The sequence below is a fragment of the Eptesicus fuscus genome, chromosome 10, assembly GCF_027574615.1.
Source record: "Eptesicus fuscus isolate TK198812 chromosome 10, DD_ASM_mEF_20220401, whole genome shotgun sequence".
NCBI classification, from domain to species: domain Eukaryota; kingdom Metazoa; phylum Chordata; class Mammalia; order Chiroptera; family Vespertilionidae; genus Eptesicus; species Eptesicus fuscus.
In genome coordinates, this window is record NC_072482.1 from 4,972,546 (window position 1) to 5,000,060 (window position 27,515).

The 27,515-nt window shown below is 39.4% G+C and overlaps 1 protein-coding gene across 1 annotated transcript in view; it reads right to left on the bottom strand.

The window, feature by feature from the left end:
- The window catches only part of ILRUN (inflammation and lipid regulator with UBA-like and NBR1-like domains), a 111,653-nt gene that overhangs the window by 46,703 nt on the left and 37,435 nt on the right, over nt 1–27,515 (bottom strand). The window contains exons 2-3 of the mRNA XM_008152002.3: nt 16,202–16,356; nt 9,377–9,574 (exon numbers count right to left, since the gene is read on the bottom strand). Coding sequence (XP_008150224.1) covers nt 9,377–9,574; nt 16,202–16,356 — 353 coding nt within the window. The remainder of the gene's footprint in view (nt 1–9,376; nt 9,575–16,201; nt 16,357–27,515) is intronic.

Genomic DNA, 27,515 nt, shown 5'->3' on the forward strand with positions numbered 1-27,515 from the left:
TGCAGTTGGGTCAGAGAGCCCCAGAGATTCCAAAAGAGGGCCCACTGCCCGGCCTTGCTTCACAGCTGGGCCTCGTCTGGGCACTTCCAAACCCCATACAAAGAGGAGGAATCTCCAGATCTCTCTGTAGCTCCTGCTGGGTGGCCCCAGACACTGGCTGACCTTGCACCTCCTTGGAGATCCAAGAACCAGTGTACCCAGTGGTCAGAGTGAGACCAGAATACAAATCTTCACCAACATAAGAGATATACTCAAGGGGCAGATTCAGTGAGCACCAAAGCCCTACTGAAGCAAGTCCTGCCCCATAAGGGTGTCTCCTGCACAACAGATCGTCCAGTGTAGACACAGCTGGTCACCACAGCCAACTGGCCTGGAGGTCAATTCCTCCCAGTGATACCAACAGCAATCAAGGGTTAACTACAACAGGACTGTGCAAACAGCCCACAAAGGAGTGCAACAAGAGCATCCACCTCAGGTAACTGGGGAGCCTGAGCCACTGGGCCCTATAGGACACCTACCACACAAGGCCACTCTATCAACTCAAGGAGACTTAGCAGCTACCCAATACATAGAAACAAACACAGGGAAGAAGCCAAAATGCGGAGACAAAGAAACGAGTCACAAATGAAAGAAATGGAGGAAAGCAAAATACGGGATATAGAGTTCAAAACCACAGTTATAAAGTTACTCAAGAATCTTCTAGAAACCTCCGATAAATTTAGTGAGACCCTCGAGGATATGAAAAAGGACCAACTAGAAATTAAGCATACACTGACTGAAATAAAAAATAATATACAGAGATCCAACAGCAAACTAGAAGATCGCAAGAATCAAGTCAAAGATTTGAAATATGAAGAAGCAGAAAACACCCAACTGGAAAAGCAAAAAGAATCCAAAAATATGAAGATAGTGTAAGGAGCCTCTGGGACAACTTAAAATGTAACAACATCTGAATTATGGGGGTACCAGAAGAAGAGTGAGAGCAAGATATTGAAAACCTATTTGAAGGAATAATGACAGAAAACTTCCCCCACCTGGTGAAAGAAGTAGACTTACAAGTCCAGGAAGCGCAGAGAACCCCAAACAAAAGGAATCCAAAGAGGACCACACCAAGACACATCATAATTAAAATGCCAAGGGCAAAAGACAAAGAGAGAATCTTAAAAGCAGCAAGAGAAAAACAGTTGGTTACCTACAAGGGAGTAGCCATACATCTGTCAGCTGATTTCTCAACAGAAACTACGCAGGCCAGAAGGAAGTGGCAAGAAATATTCAAAGTGATGAATAGCAAGGACCTACAGCCAAGATTACTCTACCCAGCAAAGCTATCATTTCGAATTGAAGGTCAGATAAAGAGCTTCACAGACAAGAAAAAGCTAAAGGAGTTCATCACCACCAAACCAGTATTATATGAAATGCTGAAGGGTATTCTTTAAGAAGAGGAAGAAGAAAAGGTAAAGATAAAAATTATGAACAAAGTGACAACAAATACATATCAACAAGTGAATCTAAAAAATCAAGTGAATAAAAAATCTGAAGAACAGAATAAACTGGTGAATATAATAAAATCAGGGGCATAGAAAAGGAGTGGACTGACAATTCTCGGGGGGAAGGGAGTGTGGAGGGTGCAGAAAGAGATTGGACAAAAATCTTACACCTATGGACGAGGACAATGGGGGTGGGTCAGGGCATGGGGTGGCGTGGGAACCGGGTGTAGAGGAGCTATGGGGGGAAAATAGAGGAACAACTGTAATAATCTAAACAATAAAGATTTATTTTAAAAAAATGGACAAAGGACCTAAAATGGACTCTTCTCCAAATTAGACATACAGATGGCCAAGAGACATATAAAAAGATGCTGAAAGTCACTGATCATCAGAGCGATACAAATTAAAACAACAATGAGGTATCACCTCACATCTGTCAGAATGGCTACAATCAACAAATGACAAGTGCTGGCGAGGATGTGGCAAGAAGGGAACCCTACCTAGTTCACTGCTGGTGGGAATGCAGACTGGTGCAGCCATTATGGAAAATAGTATGGAGTTTCCTCAAAAAATCAAATATGGAACTGCCATTTGACCAGGTGATCCCACTTCTAGAAATATACCCTAAGAATCCCGAAACACTGATCAGAAAGAATGTATACACCCCTATGTCCATAGCCGCACAATTTACAATAGCTAAGACCTGGAAACAGCCCAAGTGCCCATCAGTAGATGAGTGAATAAAAACAAGCTGTGGTACATTTATACCATGCAGCAGTAAAAAAGAAGGATCTCTTATCCTTTGAGACAGCATGGAGTGACCTGGAGAGTATTATGCTAAGCGAAATAAGCCAGTCAGAGAAACACAAGTATCACATGATCCCACTCATATGTGGAATCTAATGAACAAAATAGATTCAGAGAAAGAAGCATAGAAGAGACTGTGGGATCTCAGCGGGGAAAGTGGGTGGGTAGGAAGTGATCAAACAACTTATATGCATATATGCATAACCCAAGGACAAAGACAATAGGGTGATGAAGGTCTGGGGCAGAGGGGGAGCAGGGCGCAGGGGCAGGCGAGATGGGGTCAATGGGGGAAAAAAGGGGGACATATGTAATACTTTCAACAATAAAGATTTAAAATAAATATACCATATGAAAAAAAGTAAACTACCCCAAAAACAATTTGCATATTAATATTTTAATAAAAAATTATATTTTCTTTTAAGATTTTTAAAGGAATAATCAATTCCAAAATTCTGTATCCTTGGAACCTAATATTCCAGATCAAAGAAATTTCTGTTAAAAGAGCTATAGCTACCATAAGAAAAAAACATGATGCTTTCAAATTATATTACTGCCCTTCTACCAAATCCTTATGTAGTTATTTGTTGACTGCAAAACTATATAACTATTTGATAAAATAAACAGTGTTAGCACTAAGAGTACACATTGAAACAACTCACAGTCGAATTTCAAAAGTTAAAAAATTTGATGCTTCATACCAGGACATGCAAATATTTTTTTTTACTATACTTTATAGATGGATCACTGTTTCATCTGATTTCTTTTCTTAACCTTTTGCCCTCGGATGTTGAGTGTGACTCGACACGGTTAGCATTAGAATAAAGGAATCGAGAAACAAGCGAATGCAAAGGGTTAAATATATTTTTATTGATTTTAGAGAGGAGGGGAGAGGGAGAGGGAGATAGAAACATCAATAATGAGAGAGAATCATTGATCAGCTGCCTCCTACACGCCCCACACTTGGGATCGAGCCTACAACCCAGGAAACTGCCCTGACCATGAATCAAACTGTGATCTCCTGGTTCATAGGTCGACAGTCAACCACTGAGCCATGCCCGCTAGGCTCACCTGACTTCTTGATTGTCTATGCTCCACAGAGGTTAAGGACCCAAATATCTGCATTTTAGAGGTTAATCTGAACAGTACAGCCATTTCACATTGCCTTTGACTCATGTAGAACTACCTGGACACGACCACCAATCAGACACCATCCCCTGGTGGCAGTACAACTAAAGGCAGGCTTCCTTCTCTGAAGCTAAAATAGCCTGTCACCCTATAAACTTATTACAGACCTTATAACATAAAAATAATTAAGGATTTCAGATCTCATTTACATTTTGAAATGTCTCTTCTAAAAACATTTCCCATACAAGTCACAATCAGCTTAGGTTAGCATTTCTTCTGTCAAAAAAGAAATCTGGCTGAAACCGGTTTGGCTCAGTAGATAGAGCGTCAGCCTGCGGACTGAAAGGTCCCAGGTTCGATTCCGGTCAAGGGCATGTACCTTGGTTGCGGGCACATCCCCAGTCGGGGGTGTGCAAGAGGCAGCTGATCGATGTTTCTAACTCTCTATCCCTCCCTCTTCCTCTCTGTAAAAAATCAATAAAATATATTTTTAAAAAAAAGAAATCTGTTGTTTTCAAGGGCTACTAATATTTCTGATATCAGAGAATTCTAGAGATCAGAAATGAAACAGAGAATACCTTATTAAGGATCTTCTAGAAGAAGTAAATGAGGCAGCCTTTTTCAGTCCAACACAAAAGAGACAATTCTAAAGTTGGGGTTAATAGGTAAAGAACTGGCAGAAATGCCAAACAGAACAGTATCTACATAGAAGACTCATGTCTAGAGGAAGTCTGTATGAAACCAGAGCTTTTATAACATGACAGTTAAAATACAGATGAATAAGATGGGACAGTCCTGAAATTACAGGCTAGGGAGAACACTCTGTAAATTGGAGAAGTTAGAGTAAGAACTTAACAAAGGTTTTAGGAAATAAACAGTTGGTTTACACAGAGCATCCAATAACTCTCCTAATATGTAGGACATATTACATTTTGGAAGCTTAATAAGCGAAGTTTCATTCCTAACCTCTGGGAAACTATAAGTATTCAATGGACACATGAAATGTCCCTAGGGACTCATGTGAAGTATTTAACAAAAAGATCTACTTCAAGTGGGAGAAGCCCTAATCAGCATGTGATAACAAGAGTATGACCTTAGCCCGGCCGACGTGGCTCAGTGGTTGAGAACAGACCTATTAACCAGGAGGTCACGGTTTGGTTCCTGGTCAGGGCATATGCCCAGGGTTGTGGGCTTGATCCCCAGTAGGGGGCAAGCAGGAGGCAGACGACCAATGATTCTCTTTCATCATTGATGTTTCTATCTCCTTCTCCCCTCCCTTTCTCTCTGAAATCAATCCTATATAATAAAAGCCTAATATGCTAAGTGTCCGGTCGTCCAGTCGGCCGTTCAACCAATCAAAGCATAATATGCTGACATGCTAAGGCCACTCAACTGCTCACTATGACATGCACTGACCACCAGGGGGCAGATGCTCTGACCAGTAGGTTAGCTTGCTGCTAGGGTCCGGCCGATCGGGACTAAGCGACACGGGTCGGGCATGCCCTGGAGCCCTACCGTGGTCCCTCCCCGGCTGGCCAACCTCTCGTGTACCTCCCGATCATACACTGGTGGGGTCCCTTGGCTGGTGGGCGTTGCAAAGGACTGGTCAATTTGCATCTTTCTCTTTTATTAGTGTAGATAGCAAAAATTCCTTTTGAGGAAATTAGTTGAAACACCATAAATCCTATATAATAAATAAAAGGGTAATATGCAAATTGACCCTAATGGCAGAACGACCAGGAACAATTGCTCACTATGACACACACTGACCAACAGGGGGTAGGCCCTCTCACAATCCAGGACTCCTCAGGGGATGTCAGAGAGCTGGTTTTGGCCCGAGCCCATAGGCCAGGCCAAGGCACCCCACTGGTGCATGAATTCATGCACCAGGCCTCTAGTAAAAATATATTTTTAAAAAAGAGTATGACCTTTGCTTACTTCACAACTAGGACCCCTATGATTTGTAGGAAAGTAGCACAGTGCAGGGGTAAATCTCTCTTGTAGAATTTTGGAAACAGGCACTCTACTAGGAATAGGGCAGGCATATTTCCGCTGGCACCAAGACTAAAATAGGAATAACCACTCATGCTCTTTCTTCTTCCCAAGAGCCAAGTGTCCTACAGGTACTGTGTATCTCCCAGCAGGCAAGAACTCCTTGGGAGAAAACTGATATTTATCCCACTACCTACGAGACGCCCTGCCAAACTCAACCCCACCTTCAGTCCCACTCACTCTGGAAGAGGAGAGAGGACACCCTCCCTAAACCCTAACAAGCATCAACAACCTGGAGGCAAAGTTTCCTTGAGAACTCCATAAAATGCAGTTAGTATTTCCTTCATAGGGTAATTTATATGCAAAAGGCCCAGTACAATGCCTGATATACAGTAGGTACTAGACAACATTGCTTTTATCTAAGAAGCAGAAGTCCATAAAAAGAAGATAAAATAAAATGTTTGGGCTTGAAATATCTATTAGGAATCAGATCCTTAGAGCTACTCAACCAAGGGAGTTAGATGTGTGTGTGTGGCAGTGGGGGAAGGGGGGCGGGAGGTGTCAGTTGTAAAGATGAACATGTGAAATTACAGGTATTTAGTGAGAGAGGGCCAAGGGTCTTATAAATATGTCCATATCATGAAAAACTATCCACACAATGTGCCAATTGCACCCCTGTTGAGAAACTCTGAGAACACAATCAACCTAAAATGGGGAAAGGGAACCCATTTGTAAATTATTTAATACCAGAGGCCTGATGCACAAAGATTCATGCAAGAATGGGCCTTCCTTCCCCTGGCTGCTGGCACCACCTTCGCTCCGGCCGGAGCCACCTTTCCGCCTTTCCACACTGCCCAGAGGCCCAGAGTGGCTGGGGCAGTGCGGAATGCCTATGTATGAAAATTAACCCGCCATCTTTGTTGGGTTAATTTGCATACTCACTCCTGATTGGCTGGTGGGTGTTGCGAAGGTATGGTCAATTTGCATCTTTCTCTTTTATTAGTGTAGATAGCAAAAATTCCTTTTGAGGAAATTAGCTGAAACACCATAAATCCTATATAATAAAAGGGTAATATGCAAATTGACCCTAATGGCAAAATGACCAGGAACAATTGGTCACTATGACGCACACTGACCACCAGGGGGTAGACGCTCCGCATAGGAGCTGCCCCCTGATGGTCAGTGCACTTCCACAGGGGGAGCTCTGCTCAGCCACAAGCCGGGCTGACGGCTGCAAGCACAGCAGAGGTGGCAGGAGCCTCTCCTGCCTCCTCCGCAGTGCTAAGGATGTCTGACTGCAGCTTAGGCCCACTCCCTAAACTGGCAGGTGGACATCCCCCGAGGACTCCCAGGCTGCCAGAGGGATGTCTGACTGCCAGCTTAGGCCCAATCCCCCAGGGAGCAGGCCTAAGCTGGCAGGTGGACATCCCCCGAGGGGTCCTGGACTACAAGAGGGTGCAGGCTAGGCTGAGGGACCCTCCTCCCCCAAGTGCACGAATTTTTGTGCACCAGGCCTCTAGTATTATTATAAAAAATAAGAATGGATTCTTTCTAGAGAAGACCATCTAAAGACTATAGAGACCACCCCACCAAATAAATAAATAAATAAATAAATAAATAAATAAATAATACAAGCTTCGTTGTTAAAACAGAAAGATGAGGTACAGAGAATTACCTAACTTGTCCAAGTTTATGCCCAGGCAAACTGGTTCTACATTCTGAGTTATTACCACCACACTATGCTCAATGAGCTAACAAGTTAAGAAGAATGAGCAAGAAATACTAGGAAGTGCCAACCATGGGTAACATGGCAGGTGTTTTGTGTTTTTTTCATGTATTCTTAGTTGTGGTTTGTATGTATATTATATGCACTTTCTGCCAGTCACTTAACACCTCTGCTATCAGGATGTGTTTTATAATAAACAGTAATCTAAATTCAATGAAATACAGTAAGTTTGTAAAATGAAATTAAATTCTTTGCTAAAACAGATAAAGGGTTTGCAAACTACACACCACAGAGCTCTGAAGGTAGGTCGTCTCAGACAGGGAGCAGGGCAGGCTAAGGAAGCTTTCAATTCAACAAAACCAGTTTCATTTTTATCTTTCCCCCTTATTTGAAGGGGACATTCATATATGCTAGTATCAAGGAAAGGACTCCACTGATTAAGAAAAAAACCTAGAAAATCATGGAACCATATAAATTATTAAGATCCCCAGTTAGGGGCTTACAGGAGGCAGCCAATCAATGATTCTCTCTCATCATTGATGTTTCTAACTCTCTCTTCCTCTCTGAAATCAATAAAAATATATTTAAAAATAAAAAAGAGCTCCCTGAGGGGAAGAACTATTTCCTATTTATTTTTCTTTGGATTTCCAGGACATGGGATATAGTGGAACCAATAGGGATTGATCTGTAATTAAGTATAATTACACAGAAAAAAAGAGGTGACTCAATGGTTTCAGGTCTGATCATTTCACTGAGGTGCCGATGAGAAGAATGTAAGTTTGCCTGGGAGATGTTAAAATTCAGAAATCTACAGAATATCCAGGTGTTCTGTCCATAAACAGTTAAAACACAGGTTTGGTGCTCCAAAAAGAGTTTGCAGACACAGATATGAATTTGAGCATCACCATGTATGCTGTATTGGTGAGAGCTGAAACCATGTGGGTAGATGAGGTCACTGAGCATGATTGGAGCCCAGCTCACGATCTAGTAATCCTAAGGCAAAGATGGGACTCGACAGAGAATAGAGCAAGAACATTCAGGGGTGAAAGAGAAATAAGAGAGGTATTATGTGACTCTAGGAAGGTACACATTTCAAAAAACTTTTAGAGTATGGTGCCAAATGATAGAAGGTTAGTTAGTATGAAGACTGCTAGATCTGGTAACTGGGTTATCACTGATAAACATTTAATTGGAGTGGGTAAATAACAGATTGGATTAAGCCCTGGCCAGCGTAGCTCAGTTGGCTGAGCATTATCCCATGCACTTAAATGCTGTCGATCTCTGGTCAGGGCACATGCATGGGGTTTTGAGCTTGATCCCCAGTAGGGTGCATGCAAGAGGCAGCTGTTCAATGTTCACTGTCACATAGATGTTTCTCTCTCCCCCCCTTCCTCTCTTCTTTCTAAAAATCAGTAAAAACTGTATTGTTGTTTTTTAAAAGAAAATTTCCTTTTTATAAAAGGAATAGATTGGGTTGAAGAATAAATGGAAAACAGAGAGACAAGATGGTGAGTACAGATCACTTTGTTCAGAAAGTTTGGCAATAAAGAGAAGGTGTGAGAGGCATTAGTAGCTTGACAGGTCATCAGGTTAAAGGAAGTATGCACATTTTTTTTTTTTTGTTAATCTTCACCCAAGGATACTTTTCCATTGATGTTTTAGAGAGAGTGGAAGGGGGGAAGGGGAGAGAAAGAAACATTGACGTGAGAGACACATGGACCAGCTGCCTTCCGCACATGTCCCACTTGGGGCATAGAGCAAACCCATAACCAAGGTCATGTCCTTGACTGGGAATCAAACCTGTAACCATTCAGTCCACGGGTCGTCACTCCAACCATTGTGCCACAACAGCCAGGGTGGAAGTATGCACATTTTGTATGTTATCTTTTTTTATATGACTTGTGTCTAGATATTCTTCTATAAGCAAAGACTGCCTTCAGTGTTCTTATAGTACCTGCTAGATTATATAATAAAAACAGCAACATTACTAAATCATTGTTTAGAATGCAAGATATATCTCATATAATTCACTAAATTTTAAGTAAAATCCTAGTGTAAAAGGGAAAGCACTAGATTGAATCAGACAGCCATTAAATGCAAGTTATTCACCTGCACAGAGTGACTGTTTAAAAGAGGCCATGCCCTGTTATGTAATTTACAGGGTCTCTGAGCAACACTGGGGATGCATTAAGATATAACATTAATTCCTTCACCCTGGGTCGCACAAGGACATACTCACCTCCATAATAGAGTCCTGTAGCAGTGCACATCCGCCACTGTCCCTGATACATGCCTGCTCTGCTGGGGCTGCACATCTGGACGCTGACGTCTGCAATCTCTTGGGGCTCTAGTGATTTCACCATCACCATGTTCACATGTCCAAACTGGTCTCCCCCGACATATTTAAGACAAACCCCTGGAGGCCAGGCCTCTGCCCCTGAGTTCAAGCAAAAGAAAAAAATGTTAGGCAATCAGTGGGTACAAAGCCATAGAAGAAGCCTCTTTCTTTGTCTCTCAGACATGTAATTCTACCCACATATCCCTAAGCTATAGAACATCTCACATGACTAATCAGAGGGAATTATCAAAGTAAACAACCTCTGATCAACAGTCTACCCCTAAGAGGGAGTACATACAGAAAAAGCAAGGCAGTTCCTTAAGATGTGTTTCAAGTGACCCCAGGGGAGGCCATACATCAGACTTAATCTGTAGAATCTAAGAATGATATATGTGCCCTGGTCGGTGTTGCTCAATGGTTAGAGCCTCAGAGTGTGCACTGAAGGGTTGTAGGTTCAATTCCTGGGTTGCAGGTTCAATCCCCAGCCCATTAAGACACATGCAAGGCAATTAACCCATGTGTCTCTCTCACATCAATGTCTCTGTCTCTGTCTCTGTCTCTGTCTCTCCCTTTCCATTCTCTCTGAAAATCAATGGAGCCCTAACCGGTTTGGCTCAGTGAATAGAGTGTCAGCTTGTAGACGGAAGGGTCCCAGGTTCGATTCCAGTCAAGGGCACATGCCCAAGTTGCAGGCTCAATCCCCAGTAGGAGGCTTGCAGAAGGTAGCCAATCAATGATTCTCTCTCATCATTAATGTTTCTATTTGAAATCAATAAAAATATATTTTTAAAAAGTCAATAGAAAAATATCCTCAGGTAAGGATTAACACAGAATGATTTATGTAAAGAGCCATTAAAACAAGCACCAGGCCACATCTTTGGATGCTTTCTCTACTAATAGGTAACACACGGCCAATTTTCACTCTAACATTTTCAGCTGAAATTCATGGTAAAAATATGTCTGACTCTCCCCAGTTTTTTCACCCAGGCAAGAGGATGAAACACAGAAGAAGTAATTTCTATGATACTGTTTACACTTCAAAACTGCTTTTTTGCCCAGCCCGAGTGGCTCAAGTGGTTGAGCGTCATTCATCCTGTGCACCCGAGAGGTTGTAGGTTCGATTCCAGTTAGGGCACACACCTGGGTTGTGAGTTCAATCCCTGGTTGGGGCAGGAGGCAACGGATCAATGTTTCTCTCTCACACTGATGTTTTTCTCTCTCACCCTACCCTCTTCTCTCTCTAAAATCAATAAAAAACATATGCAAGTAAGAGGACTAAAATAAAAATAATTTTTTAAGAGGTGTCAAGTGAAAGTTTCATGTGCAGGTTCAAACTGTAGTAGTGGGGAAAATTTACAGTGCGATCTGTAGTAGTAGTGGGAAAATGAACAGTGCGATCAATTTCCCTGACAACAACACAATGAAGTGTGTGTAACAACACCAGCCAGAGGGCAGGAATGTCAATACAGGGAAATGGTTTTGCAGGAATGTCTTTCCTCTTTTGGAAGTGGCAAAGATCTTATTTGGTACATACTCATGTGTATCTATTTTCATGTAAACTAATGCAAATGAGAAATCTATATATTGGCTTGATCTAACTAGTCATAGGTAGCCACATAGTGACTAGATTTTTCCTGTGAAGTCTCTCCAATACATTCCTTTTTACTCTAGATATCCTTTTTGAGGAATCCATACATTCATTATACAAATAAATCACTATGAAAAGGTGAATATGGCAGGGCTCTCAGGACACATCATGCTTGAAATTTACTTCCTAACAGTATTCCAGGGTGCCTCACTACCTTGCTCTAGAATTGTCAGGGTGTCTTTAATATACATGATGGCTTGCTATTGAAAAGAGAACCAGAGGGAAAAGCAACCAGCGCTCTACTGCTGAGATCTCAGCCCCGTAATGAACAGCCTCCTCTGGGGCTCTTGGCTCTGAAGGGGTGACAGATGAAACAGTGGCAGTATGTTTTGTCCCAACTTCTTAAAAAACACACACACACACAAAACATGCTAGCAAAGTATCCTCTTAACTGCACACTACAGAAAGCAACTGTGGTGGGTGCAAAGGTTGTGAGTGACACATTGGTAATATATGTGAACTCTGTTTTTCATTTCTGGGCCTATGTCCTGGCAAAAGCATACCTGTCTTATGTCAAGAGTAGTAGCAGCTGACATGAAGCATCTTAGAAAATGTTGATTTATTTATTTTTTTAATGTTGGTTTCTTTAAAGACCAAGATCCAAATGGGAAATTAAACTACTGTTATAAAGCTGAATTCACAATTATTCTTTTACATACACACACACACCCCTGTAACAAGACAATGTCTGTTTATATGAAAATCCAAGAATGTGTCTGTTTTTGAACCTCTAAGAAAATAAGGAAAACCAAGACTGTCTGGATATGGGAAATACTTGGCTGTCCAGAGCAGACAACCACAAGAAGCTGAGATATTCAGATCTCTCAGCTCTGCAAAAGAGGGAGTGCTGCTACATTCCAGGGAGACTAAGTTGGTAAAACGTTAATGATGAATGTTAATTTATGCAGCTACAGTCCTGATCTTTTTAGTATGCTAGATATCCTATTGATGATGTAGTTAGAGAGCCTCTTGAAAAAAAAACAAAAAAACTGGAAGAGCATCTACCATCAACTCTAAAGTGTTAATTCATTATAAAATGTTAATTTATTATGGACTGAAGAACCATCATCTGCCTTCTGAGAGTTACCAGTAAGTCACTACGACATACAGTTCTTATAGCCCCAACCATTAGGTCAGGTGACTCTGAAAAATTCAAAGATATTGATTCTTTATACAGAAGCAAGGGTGAGCCATCTGGGCCACCTGGCTAAGTATAACGGAAACCAGGATTTGAGTAGCATAATACAACAGGTTTCAAATTAAGCCTGTTACAAACTGGCTTAATGGGGGATGAATGTATTTATAAGAAAGATTAATCTGTGTTTTATGACTTTCCAAGATAAGTGTCGCAAGCACGCATATGATTAAGGCTGTGATTCTTTAGCTGTCATGGAATTAAATTTTATTTAAAAAGATAAAAAATAAAAAACCAAAACTATATTATATTGTGATTTTGAGATGATGGAGAGCATAGCAAAAATGAAATAAAAGTCAATCAGTTCTAGAAAGCCTGGGACTTACTTGGTATGTGATTATAGAAAGTGTTTGGAGACAGTAAGGAACATTCAAAAAGCAATGCAGAAGTCAACAAATCTCAGTCAAGATCGCCTATTCTTTTAACCCCTATAAATTTAAAGACTACATTTCAAATTAAGTGACATAAAAACAGGAACCTTCATTAATTTTGTTACCATTTTCTCCCTGTACCTGATAAACTGACTAAAACATAAAAATTTGTTGAATGAATGAAGCAGAATGATATCTATAATCATACTGAAGAGAAAGGTAGAAAACTTACTATTTATGGAGCCAAAAGAAAAATGGAGGAATATTTATTCTTTCTCAAGTTCTTCTCCCAACTCTTTTATATTCACTTCTATGTAGTTCAAAAAATAAAGATGCCTCTAATGGCACTCTCATATGACAATCATATCTACTTCACAAAGTCAGAGAAACACCAGAGCTATCACTACATGCTCAGCTTAACATTCACCACACTTGGACAACAGAGCATGTTTGCAACAACTGAGAAGCTAGCTGTATGTGTTGGTAAAGAGTATTGTCTACATTCATCTTTAAGGGACAGTTTCAAATTTTCACTTTAAACTCCAATGTAGTTTCCTGCTCAAGTTTTCCAAGCTTCTAACATGTAAATAGTGACAAAGTTTGGATCATGGGATTTTGTATCTATGTCATTAAAAGTCTCACTTCTATTTTTCTGTGTTCTAAATAAAAGAATTTAAACAGTATTAGAAGTTTAATTTTAAACAATGTGTGACATTTATCTCCTTTGAGGAAGCTGCTGAGACAACTATGTGCAATTCCTATTATTCTCTTCTGTTGTATATTTGAAAGCCTGGCATGCCTAAAACATGACAGCAGACAGGAATCATGAAAATTATTTATGAAACTTTCAGTGAGCACTATCTCTTAGGGAAGATTATGAATGAGAGTAAGAGAGCCAGAGGAGAAACAGCAAAGGCCTGCCCTACTTCTGTGTGGCTACTCTAGTTCCAGAGAGAACTCAGGCCAGATTAGGATGATGCCAAAGAACCAGTGCACATGCGCACTTTTCCTCTCTTTAATAACACACCTGTCAGTTATAGGAGGCCAGTTTCTCCTTAATCAGATGGAAAGCATTTAGCTTATAGATAGAAATCTATTTTATGACTGGCTGAACAAATTCCAGAAGAATAAAAAAAAAACTATTTGTTCAAAGTACCTTGAAGGGTAAAATCTCTAGCAATCGTTGCCCAACTTTTCAAGAGGTGTTCAAGAACAAAAATGCCTTTTACAGAAAAAAGGCTACAGATCCAGAGGCTGTTTTAAACTGGAGTTACTATGTAAAAACAGGAGGAAAAGGCAGTCAGGCTCGCCAATACAGATTTTCTCCAAATCAAAGTGAAAGGCAGGCGCTTTTGGGTTCTGATTTTACATTCTAGCCATTTTATGTCAATCCTTCCAAACCCTCCCATTAATCCAAGTGACTGTCTAGTGAATGAGCAGATATAGCAAGAGGTTTTCTAAAATATAAAATGGTTATTCTGCAACAAGGCAGCATTTAAATTATTTCAACAGTACTCTAACAACTTTCAATATTTAAAAGCACTAAAACAAACTCATGGAAGGTCAGACCATTTTTACTATAAGTAAACAAGGTCTTAATTTTTTTTAAACTTTTGAATAGTTCATAATTTCTAAACAAGCGTCACGCATTTAAAAATTTCATGAGTAACTTTCAAAACATTTTTTGATAAGTAACAACAGGTTTTAGCAATACTACAATGATTTCTCCTATGGGGAAATGAATAGAAGCTGACTAAAGAGATTGTTTTCATATTATTAAAAGCATGCAAGCCTTAGCTGGTTTTGCTCAGTGGATAGAGTGTCGGCCTGCAGACTGAAGGGTCCCAGATTCAATTCCCGTCAAAGGCACATGCCAGGGTTGCGGCCTCAATCCCCAGTGGGGGCGTGCAGAAGGCAGCTGATCAATGATTCTCTCCCTCTCTCTCTCCCTCTCTGAAATCAACAAAAATATTTTTTTAAAAAGCATGCAATATTAAAAAAGAAATTAGGCAAAGTAAAGATAATCAAACTTTGCCGAAACCGGTTTGGCTCAGTGGATAGAGCATCGGCCTGCGGACTCAAGGGTCCCGGGTTCGATTCCGGTCAAGGGCATATGCCTTGGTTGCGTGCACATCCCCAGTAGGAGGTGTGCAGGAGGTGGCTAATCGATGTTTCTCTCTCATCAATGTTTCTGACTCTCTATCCCTCTCTCTTCCTCTCTGTAAAAAATCAATAAAATATATATATATATTTTTTAAAAAAGATAAACTTCAAACAAGAATTTCAAGAATATAGAAAACATGGGTATTTTCTTATATTACCCATGCCTCTCAAACTAACAATGTACCATATTGTTATAACCAAAAGGGAAAAGAAAAGAGTCCAGTGAAAATTTCATATAGCCACAGATGTCTCCAGTCATCTACTACACTAGGTCAATCCAAATTATGTGTGTTTGCTCCATGACACAGTGAACTTGCATCCAAGGGAAAGTTACTTCTAAATAAGCCAGGAAAACTAAGATTAACAACTTGGTACATTAGTTATCATATAAAAATCTAGCTTAGCCAATCTTTTCCAATCATAAAAGAAATATAAAGAACTAAAAAGTAAATAATAAAAACTCACTTTTATAGGGGTTTGAGCCCCCAGAATTTTACATCATCTCCTATCAATTACCTTGCTAGCTAGGGTTTCCCCACAGCCACAAATGTTTAACTAAATATCCTTTTGCCTACATTTCTATCCCTCAGAATTTCTCTGTCTCATTAATAACAAGATGTTAAAGCATTCTCATCCAGTCAGCATAAACTGTTATTGGATGGGACAAGGAATACTAACTAAATCCACTCAATTTTAAAGTCATTAGAAAATAATTTAACAATTAAAAGGTAATAACAGTTACCAGATACATATTCAGATACTATTTTCAAAGAACTATGGTTAGCTTAATTTTAATCTTTCTTAAAGTAGGCAATATACCAAAACAATGTTTAAAAAAAAATTTCTCAATCATTCCATCTTTCCCAAATGAGCAAATCCCCATACTTGTTAGTCTGTTTTTCAAAGTGGTATTAATGTTTCACATACCTCAATGAAATTTCAAACAGAATCATCCTGTTGTTGTAAAGAAATGAGCAAAAGAGCAGATGCTCACAACTCTTTCTACCTACCTTGTTCTATTCATGGCTGTACCTCCTCTAGCTTACTGGGAATAACTGGAGATTATCTAGAGCAGAATTAAAGTGATGGCGTAGAACCACCACACACAGGCCTAGTTCCTCGGGTCAAATGAATACTGAATTCTTTAGATGCCATCAAGACCAAAATTGTTCTTCCTAATCTAGGGCAGGGAATATTTCATTGATGTTAGGTCATCATACCAGTACAAGAAATGCTACATCATGTATAAGAAAAATCTGAGTAAAACAATCACATTTCTAAAACATTTATTTCTTTTAACAACTAAGAAAAAGAAAACTGGACAAGGAGAATTGCCAATTATAATTTACCAGAATTCTGGATCCGCCATGTTTTTATAAACTGAGTATCAGGAGGTATCGACTCCCCTTCTCCTATGGTGACATCTTCAACAAAAGACATAGAGGGCATACTGATGTTTGGGCTCTCGAAGTCATAATAGGCGCCAATTGCTGCTTGTAGGTTCCTACAAATAAAGAGAAAAGATAAAGATTCAATCCTATCCACAGCATATCTATCATCCTAATTGTCAAACAAAAGAAATAAGCCAGTTCCTTAGGGTTTGTAATAGCCATTGATTTTGGCTAAGGAACAACAGGAAAAACACCAGGACCAATGAACTTGTGCACCGCTGTCTTCCCAAGGTGTCCACATACAAAGCAACAAACACTGCCCTAACCAGCGTAGCTGAGTTGGTCAGATGTAGTCCGTACACCAAGAAGTGGCCGTTTGATTCCCAGCAGGGCACAAACCAGGGTTGCAGGTTCAATCCCCTGATCGACGTTTCTCTCTCACATCGATGTCTCTCTCTTTCCTTCTCTTTCTCTCTCTCTCCCTCTCCTCCTCTCTCAAAAAAAAAAAAACACAACAACAACAACAACAAAACAGTAACATTTTAAGAGGCAACAAATATTATCACTATCAGCTACAATATGAAGAAATTTCCCTCTAACCCACAAGGATAGCAAGTATGGGTACAGCAAGTCAATTAAAAGAGAACTCCTCTGGCAACTATGACTGAAATTCAAAGCAGCTCCACTTTTTAATTTTCTAATTTTTTTAGTTTTAATTTTCTAATGTTTTTAAAACATTCTAATTTTTTTTAAAAAAAGCAATATATGCATAGTTTAAGAAGTTTCATACAGTGAAAAATACCCATCTTATCTCTTCTTTCCTACACACACAATCATTCATATAACTTTCTTAAATATCCAGAACTTCCTTATGCACAAATAATATATATTATTTCACCCCTTTTTACACAAGTAGCAAGATATTAGACACTGCTCTTTGCTTTATTATCTCAACACTGTATCATGAAGACATTTCTATGTCAGTACATAATGAGTATCCTTACTGTTTTTTATATCTGTGTCCATTTTATAGATACATCATTATTTATGTAACCAGTCCACTTCTGAGACTGTTTCCAAGCTTTAATTCTTCCATAAATAAGCTTATGCACTCAGCAAGTGCATCTATAGGATAAATTCCTCTACGTGATACTGCTGGGTCAAAGGGTATAAATTTATGGTTTTAATATATATCTAAACTTCCCTCAATAAAAGTTATTCATTTAATGAATGCTCCCACCAAGAATGTATGAGTGTCTATTTCCCTACTTGCTCATCAACAGTATTTCTCCAACATTTTGGATTTTTGTCAATCTGATAAGTAAAAAATAAGATCTCGATGAGGTCTTAAAATGGTTTTCTCTTTTTGTGAGAGAGGGTATCTTTTACATATTTATGAGACATTTGTAGTTTCTTTTTTAGAAGCACCATTTTGTAAATGTTGGTGTTCTTTTTATTTTTTTTGGTTGTTTTTGTTTTTGTTTTTTGGTGTTCTTTTTAATTACTCACAAACCCCCTTATGTCACAAGGAACTACCAAGCACACAAACCAGAGTCCCTGAACAGAATCACATGACTGAAAGCTTGGTATATCAGTGCCAGAAACCAAAGGCCACTACAGCGGTTTAAGTAAGCCCTGTTCATTATAGAGATAAAGGAAATTATCAGTAATTACATTAACTGCTTCTCCCATGGTCTTACTCAAACTAGTGACATCATTCCTAGTCCCCACCGTAGGCAACAATATAAATTGCGTTTTTTCTAAGCATAACCCAACCATAAGCCAATGGGTCCAGTGAATTGTCTTTAATTACACATAAACATAGCAGGAAATAAGGTCTGACATAGTATATGCAGTCTGACGTTCAACAGACATGCTATCAACGGCAAATACTTTTTCTGCTGGGGGGGTGGGGCGGGGCCTGCCTGCTCCTCCAGGTGTTTGCATCAGCCAGAAAGACTGGCTATATTTAGAGCAGCCACCTCAGGTCATGCAATGGTGGCCTGCTACATTAGTCAGTAATGCCTGGAATTACAACACCACCAGCTGTGAGCCAGTTCTTTGTGTGCTAGATAAAATTTACATGGAGCAGAGCTGGGCCTGGGGCCAAACTGTGTCCATTTGCTTGACTATTCAATGGGAAGGCTTGTACTTTAGTCACCCTGCAACTTCCTGATCCAGCTGACTGTGATCCAAAGTGAAGAATATATGATTGGTCAATCTTGGGGAAGCCCCGCCTCTCCTTCCCACAATGGATTTAGGAATACATCCAGAATCAGCCTTTCACTTAGGGACTGGCGGGAGATAAAGATAAGCCGTTTCATTTTGTTCTTCTGAAAACTTTTTACAGAGATCATTTTTTCTGCCTGGCCAGAGTGGTTCAGTTGATTCAGCATCCTCCCATGCACTAAAAGTTGCTTCCCAGACAAGGCACATACCTGGGTTGTGGGATTGATCCCGTCAGGGAAGCATACAGAAGGCAACTACGGAAGGCAACCGATAAAGGACCGATGTTTTCTCTCTCTCTCTCCCTCCCTTTCCTCCCTCTCCCCTCCTCTCTCTAAGCATGTCCTTGGATAAGGATTGTTGTTTGTTTGTTTTTAAGATCATTTTTCTGCTTCAAGTCTCCAGTAAGTAGCCTGCTGACTTGTTTTCTATTCACTTGGCTGTAAAATACACTTGGGAGAGAAGAAACTGTGCACTCAGGACCAACTGCCAATTCTCATCCCCAGTCTGTGTCATATTTCATCTCTGGCTCTGCCTGGCATCAGACAGAATTTTGAGACCACTGCAGCAGAAACACAAGTTGGAAAAGTCCAGCAACTCTCCATAGACAGATTCATTCCCCTTCTCAAATCTTGCACACATTCAAATTCATCCCACAGCCAAGCCAACAAACTCCTTATTTGTACTTATATTATATAGGTAATTCAGCCAGAGAAAGATTTTTAAAGCCCAAAGTGAAACTGAAATTAGTGAACCCGACTTCTGGCAGAAAGCAGGAGGGAGGATGACAAAGCAAATTCATTTCCCAAGTACACAGCAGAGAGTGGACTTCAGCCCAGTGGTGCTCTGAGGTACACAGCTCAAAAATGTGGGTGCATGGCTCCTCTGCGCCTGGACCATTTTGATCACTGACTCACTGGGTCAAGAAACAGCAGGAATAGACCAAAGAGCCCCAATTCAATATAAGATCAAGTAGACATGATAGCATGTATTCCCATTCAAAACAACATACTCAGCTATTATTAACCAACTAGAGGCCCGGTGCACCAGCCTGGGCAGGGGGAGGGGCCACGGGCGGCTGGTTGGCCCGCCAGACCCGCCCCCTGGTCAAACTCCAGGTTGAACTCCCAGTGGAGGGGACAATTTGCATATTAGCCTTTTATTATATAGGATAAGGAATTCTACATGAAACAGAGCTGACTGAGATGAGAAAGGAAACACACTGACTCAGTATTCAGCCCAGCCTGAAAGTTTAAACTTAAAGGTTCCTTTATGGCTTAAAAAAAAAAAAAAAAAAGGAGGTTTTAATCTGATTTCAGATGGTTATAAGAACAAAGGGGCAGTGTAACAGTGGAGGAAAAAGGCACAGGCTAAAATAAATGATGGTTACAGTTGCACAACACTGTGAATATATTTAATGCTACAGAACTAGACACTTAAAGATGGTTAAAATGGGCCTGGCCAGTGTGGCTCAGTTGGTTGAGTGTTGTCCGGAGCATCCAAGGGTCACCAGTTTAAGTCAGGGCACATGCCTAGGTTGCAGGTTCATGGGGGAAGCAACCGATCAATGTTTCTCTCACATCGATGTCTCTCTCTCTCCTTTTCTCTCGATCTAAAATCAATAAGAACATATTTTTTTAAACGGTAAAAATTTTACAAGTGACATTGTTGAAGAGGCAGCTCCTACCTCTGGGCTTTAAACAAGTGGCTAAGCATCTATGTCAGATTATTCAATCGCAAACCTGAGTTTTTTTGTATTATAAGGCTGGTTTATATTTCATATTACAAGGTTGGCATTATAAGGTCGGCTATGAAGGCTCCATCAGACAATGTGTGTAAATGTACCGGTTGTATTTCATTCATTCAACAAATATTTAATTAATGAGCATTTATTCATGTGCTAGGCACTCTACTTGGAACCAGCAATATAACAGATAGCAACACAGGGAAAGCCCCTGCCTCTAAGAAAAGATTTTGTAACAAACCAGGGACATGCAAACAAGGAAAACTCCAACTGTCAACTGCCTCTCACGCTGAGGCTATCAGTCCAAGGCAACTTTTTCTACTTGGGCTGAAAAAATGGGCTTGGTGCACAATACTATTTCAACTGCACTGATTATCAGCTTAACACAATTCAGAGTAAAAGAATTTGGTGATGTTGATATGTGTTCCCCGATGAAATGCAATTTTGTAACTCAGAAAGCAATATTGCCCAACCTTCATTTTATGAAGACACAGATGAACTGACAGGTAAATAACTTGCTCTTGGCTATTAGTAAAATGTACTATTATTTATAATTTTTATTATAGAATCAGTTAATAATACAATTTTGAACCATATATATTCAAAAGCATAACAGTTTTTAACTTACCTGGAATTTTCTAATTATCTAGTAACACTCTGAACATCTGATTTTCTTAAGAACATATTAATTTCCATCATGAATTCTATAAACACAATAGTTTTAACCTTCTTGTTAAGCTGAATTCTTGAAAGTGGTCAAATAATGTTGCATGTATTTACAAAGAGAACATTTATTTTTGTACTCTGTATACATACATAAGTCAGATTATTGGTCTTATAAAGAAAAGTAATCTATATATTGAATATACAGTCAGGAACATCACCCAAAAATATGGGGGTAAAAAACAGTTGAAGTCAGGAAATCAGAATTAAAAAAGGAATGCCAGAAGTCTCAGATTCTCAAGGACATATAATTAGATACCTTCTATTTCCATTCTCTGATTAGGAAATTCAAAATGATACAAATAATGAGAAAGAGAAAACAGCCCATCTTGTCTGGTCACAAATTAAAATGGGAAATCAGAATAATGAACCAATCCAATGAAGCATGGACAATAACATCCTTGGGCATAAAGCAATACTCATCCCAAAGTTTCCCTCCCCAGGATCAGGAGGAAGAAAAACCTGACTAAAAAAAAGGATCGAGATATAAAAAAGAAGAAGAAAAAAAAAAGGATCAGCAAAACAGATGGTGCTTCTTACTAGGGCTTTCCAACATCAAACATCAACTCAACTGGAATCTAACATGGAAGACCAAAAAGAGGGGCCCAAAAATATGTATTTAAGACTGTCGTAACTTTTATGACCTGAAAAGAAAATGAGAATTTCATTAAAACAGAAAGATGACTGTAGGTAGAGAATAGGAAATGGGCTAAAGAAAATCCTCACTATTTTAAAACCTAAAAATTAACACATGGATACTATTTAGTATGTGAAGACATTAAGAAAAAAGAACTTGTGGAAAATTCCATTAAGAAGAACAACAAAGGTCTCACTAGCATTTTAAAAAAAATTGACTTTAGAGAGAGAAGAAGGCAGAGGAGGCGGGGAGACGGACATCAATTTGTTATTCCACTTATTTATGCAGTCACTCATTGGTTCTTGTATGTGCCCTGACCAAGTTATCTAACCTGAAACCTTGGCCTATCAGGACCACGCTCTAACCAACTAAGCCAAGCATGTCAAACTCAAAGGCTAACACGGACGAAATAAACAAGGTGTAAGTTTATGTGGGCCACAAAAAAACAAAAGCTTCAATTTAATAGAACGTAGATTTTGATAGAGACATGCTAAATATAAAAGACTAAAATAAATGAGTAATCGTTAACATAAATAGAACATTTAAATAAAAAGTAGTATTTTTATTGGACATTAACTTACCAGACACTGAATAACTGCACAAATAAGCGTAACGCAAATAAACCTATTTTTCTTGTTCTCAGAAAGCGAAATATTTCCTGTTGCACACACCAAACAAGTCAATACAAGACTAATGGCGTGGCAATCGGCTGCTAAAATATTCGCTGCTAGTGTTAGTGGAGAGAAATGGTGCACATAGGCGCTTAAGGGAAATGAATGCAACACAATTATAGTAATCAGCCATTAGCGAACATTGTAAGTCATTATTAATAATTACATATAACAGGATATTGTAAAAATTAAGTTATGAAATTTTTATTAAAATGTTTCTTATAGTTATATTGGCTGGGCCGCAAAAATATTCATTGTGGGCCGCATGCAGCCCGTGGGCTGCGAGTTTGATATGCTTGAACTAAGCTACCCAGCCAGGGCCATACCAGCATTTATACACTTCTTAGAGACCTAGCAAGTCCAAGATTATTTCTTCTCTCTTCTTTTCCTGGCTATTTATTGACCCACTAATCTTACTACATTTTAGAACTGGTCCTTCTATCACAGCAATTAAACCTTTTCCAAATAGAAAGTAAAACACAAGCATGAAAAGGCAAGGTGGTGGCACTGTTCTGGATTTAAAAAGACATAACAACCAAATGCAATATAGAACACAGAAATTCAATACTGGCATTGTAGGAGCATAGTTGCTAAGTGTCTTTGGCTAATATGTCAGGATCAAACTATTTTTCCTTTAAGTCATTAATTGGATTCTGATTTTTTTTAAAGGTTATAAAATATGCATTTGGGAGCAACTGAGTAACTTTAAATATGAACTGGATATTTTTATTAGTATAGAATTTTTGTACAGTACCTCAGTATCTTAGTATGTGGTTCTGTAAGAAGATGTCCTTATTTTAGGAGAAGCATGCTGAAATAATTAACAGTGAAGAATCATGATGTTTACCACCTTCAAATGACAAAAAAATTTATATATAGAAAAAAAATTAGGTCAAAAATGTCAACCATGTTGAATCTAGATGGTAAACATAAGGGTATAGACACTACGATTCTTTACATTTTTCATATAGGCTTGAAAAGTTTATAATAAAAAGGTAAATGTAAAAAGTGCACAGAATTACTACAACCATCTTGGGAACATGAAGGAATCTACTGGGAACCTCAGGAGACCCAATAATGAGGCTGATATACTGAGGATGATAGATCAAAAAGAGGGAAATTATTGCTGTGTCTTTGATGCTATAATTGAACCACAAAATTAGGCAACCCCAGGGCTATCTAACATTGGGTATTCTTGTAATCTGAGATAATAAAATTGGCTTCTCTTGTTTTTTTATTTTTAAAAAGCAGGCTGAGGACACAAATTTAACACTAGCATTACAGAAGTTTAGTTTCATACATATATAAATGTAAATTATTAATTTCAGAGAGGAAGGGAGAAGAACAGAGAGATAGAAGCATCAATTATGAGAATCATTGATTGGCTGTCTCCTGCACACTCCCTCCTGGGGATCAAGCCTGAAATCCAGACAGGTGCCCTGACTGGGAATTGAACCATGACCTCCTGGTTGACAGGTTGATGCTCAACCACCGAGCCACAACGGCAGGGCAGAAGTTTAGTTTCTAAGTGACTCTGATAATATGTCAGGATCAAACTATTCTTCCTTTAAAAAAAACAATGCTGGTGTAAAATATACATAACATACAATTACTTTAAAAAGTATATAATTTGGTGGCATTTAGTGCATTCATAATGCTGTGCAAACACCATCTCTCTCTAGTTACAAAACTTTTTTATCACCTTATACCCATTAAGAACACCCTATATCGCCCTAACCGGTTTGGCTCAGTGCATAGAGCGTCAGCTTGCAAACTGAAAGGTCCCAGGTTCAATTCCGGTCAAGGGCATATACCTTGAATGCGGCACATCCTCTGTGGGAGGTGTGCAGGAGGCAGCTGATTGATGTTTCTCTCTCATCGATGTTTCTGACTCTCTATCCCTCTCCCTTCCTCTCTGTAAAAAATCAGTAAAATAAAAAAAATAAAAAGAGAACACCCTAGCCCTGACCGGTTTGGCTCAGTGGATAGAGCATGGGCCTTCGGATTCAAGGGTCCCGGGTTCGATTCCGGTCAAGGGCATGTACCTTGGTTGCGGGCACATCCCCAGTAGGGGGTGTGCAGGAGGCAGCTGATGGATGTTTCTCTCTCATCGATGTTTCTGACTCCCTCTCCCTTCCTCTCTTTAAAAAAAAAAAAAAGAAAAAATCAATAAAAAAAAAAAGAGAACACCCTATATCCATTAAGTACCCATTCCTCATTTTTCCTCCCCTGGCAACCACTAATCTGCTTTCTGTCTCTATAAATTTGCCTATTTTGGATAATTTTTATAAAAGGGATCATAAAATCAATATGCGATCTTCTGTCTGGCTTCTTTCAATTAAAATGTTTTCAAGATTCATCCCAAATGGAAGCATATGGCTGAATAATATTCTATTGTATGTACATACCATATTTTGTTTATATGATGAGCATCTGGGTGTTTCTAATTTTTGTAAAAAAAAAAATATGTTTTTATTAATTTTTTAAGAGAGAGGGAGAAAGAGGGAGAGATAGAAACATTGATGAGAGAGGAACATCAATCAGCCGCCTCCTGAATAACCCACCAGGGATAAAGCCCGCAACCTGGGCATGTGCCCTGACTGGGACTTGAGCCAATAACCTCCTGCTTCATGGGTCGATGCTCAACCACTGAGCCACACCAGCCGGGCTTTACCTTTTGACTATTATGAGTAATGCCACTATAAACATTCATATACAAGTGTCTGTGTGGGTATATATATATGTACTTATTTCTTTGAATATATACCTAGGAGTAGAACTGCTGGGTCATATGGTAATTCTATGTTTAATTTTTTGAAGAACTGACAAACTGTCCACAGTAGCTGAACCATTTTATTTACATTTCCACAAACAATATATGCGTTTTCCCTATTAATCCACAGCTTCACCAATACTTTTTTTTTTTTTCATTACAGCCATCCTCGTGAATATAGAGTGATATCTAACTGTGGTTTTGATTTGCATTTACCAATGATCTTAAACACTTTTCATGTACTTGATGGCTTCATTAGGAAATCTGGACTTACTCCTAAAAGCAAAGGAGAACATCTAAATGTTTTCAAAAAACAAACAAAAAACACACTCAATTTCACTGAAGTAAAATTTATGTAGCATAGGGCGTGGGGGGCTAATGGGGGGATGAGGACACACATGTAATACCTTAATCAATAAAGAAAAAAATTTATGTAGCATAAAATTCACCTATTTCAATTGTACATTTCAATGATTTTAGTAAAAAACTGTAAAACCACACCATGTTTTAGAACACTGTCATCATCTCAATAATATCCTAATCCCTATAATGTGTAAACATGTTATTCTACATGGCAACAGGGAATTAGATTTGCTAGTCAGCTGACCTGAAAACAGGAAAATTATTCTGGATAATCCAGGTAAACCTCCATGTGATCACTTCCTTAAGAGTGTGAGAGAGCCCTAACCGGTTTGGCTCAGTGGATAGAGTGTCGGCCTGCGGACTCAAGGGTCCCAGGTTCGATTCCGGTCAAGGGCATGCACCTTGGTTGCAGGCACATCCCCAAGAGGGGGAGTGCAAGAGGAAGCTGATTGATGTTTCTCTCTCATTGATGTTTCTAACTCTCTGTCCCTCTCCCTTCCTCTCTGTAAAAATCAATAAAATATATTTTTTTTTTAAAAAAAAGAAGAGTGTGAGAGAAAAGGAAGACAGAACCAGAGGGACAGCAATAAGAAGGACTTTGCAAAGAACCAAGATGGCAACATAGGTAAATGCTGCCTCCCACAACAACATGAATATTACAACTAAAATACAGAACAACCATCATTCAGAACTGCCTGACTGCCTGAAATCTTACTGAATGGAAGTCCTACAACTAGAGAAGTAAAGAAGAAGCACACTGAGATTGGTAGGAGGGGCGGAGGTGTGTTTTTTAATCAGGAGGAATATCTCCAAGGCCTTCCAAGAGAAGCAGAAGGTTCCAGTCCCACACCAGACCCCCAGCCCAGGGCTCCAGAGCTTGGAAGAGAAGTTCCCGTAACTTCAAGCTGTAAAAACCAGTGGGGATTGTGGCTGAGTGACACAGAGGCTGCAAGAGTGCCAGGTGTTCCTCTTAAAGGCGCACAAATTCACACGATCTGGCTTCAGCACCAGAAGGCGGCTTTGGGGAAATCCAGGGACATACAGGGAGGAACTGGACTGTCTGGCACCAGGGCAGGAACTAGGGGGAAGCTTTCTCCCAGACAGGGGTATTCTCAGGGGTCATTATTCCTATGCTGGGACCTACCCCCATCACAGAGCTCACAGGCAGCCATATCTGAGTTTCCATCAGTGTATCTCACACTGTTCACTCTGCCCTGGTGATTCCCTAGGGCGCCACAGGTAAGCCGCCAAAATGTAGAGACAAAGAAACATGTCACAGATGAAAGAACAAAAGAAATCTCCAGGGGGAAAAAACTAAATGAAATGGAAGCAAGCAAACTACTCAATACAAAGTTCAAGGTTGCTCAAGGATCTTAATGAGAGTTTCAAGGGACTTAGTGAGACTTACAAGAATACTAGTGAGAATGTCAAGGACATGAAAAAGAAGCGTTAGAAATTAAGCATACACTAACTAAAATGAATTATTTACAGGGATTCAACAGTAGAAGATTCGAGAATCAAATTAACGACTTGGAATATGAGGAAGCAAAAAACACCAGAGAAAAAAAGAATCCAAAAATATGAAGATAGTGTAAGGAGCCTCTGGGACAACTTCAAGAGTACCAACATTTGCATTATGGGGGTGCCAGAAGAAGAAGAGAAAGAGCAAGATATCGAAAACCTATTAGAAGAAATAATGACAGAAAACGTCCACTACTTAGTAAAAGAAATAGAGTTATAAGTCCAGGAAGTGCAAAGATGCCCAAACAAGAGGAACACAAAGATACCCACACCAAGACACATCATAATTAAAATGCCAAGGGTTAAAGACAAAGAGAGAATCTTAAAAGCAGCAAGAGAAAAGCAGTTAGTTGCCAGCAAGAGAGTACCCATATGACTGTCAGCTGATTTCTCAACAGAAACTTTGCAGGCCAGAAGGGAGTGGCAAGAAATATTCAAAGTGATGAATAGCAAAGACCTAAAACCAAGATTATTCTACCCAAAAAGCTATCATTTAGAAGTGAATATCAGATAAGAGCTCCACGGACAAGAAAAAGCTAAAGGAGTTCATCACCACCAAACCAGTATTACATGAAATGTTGAAGGGTATTCTTAAGAAGAGGAAGAAGAAGAAA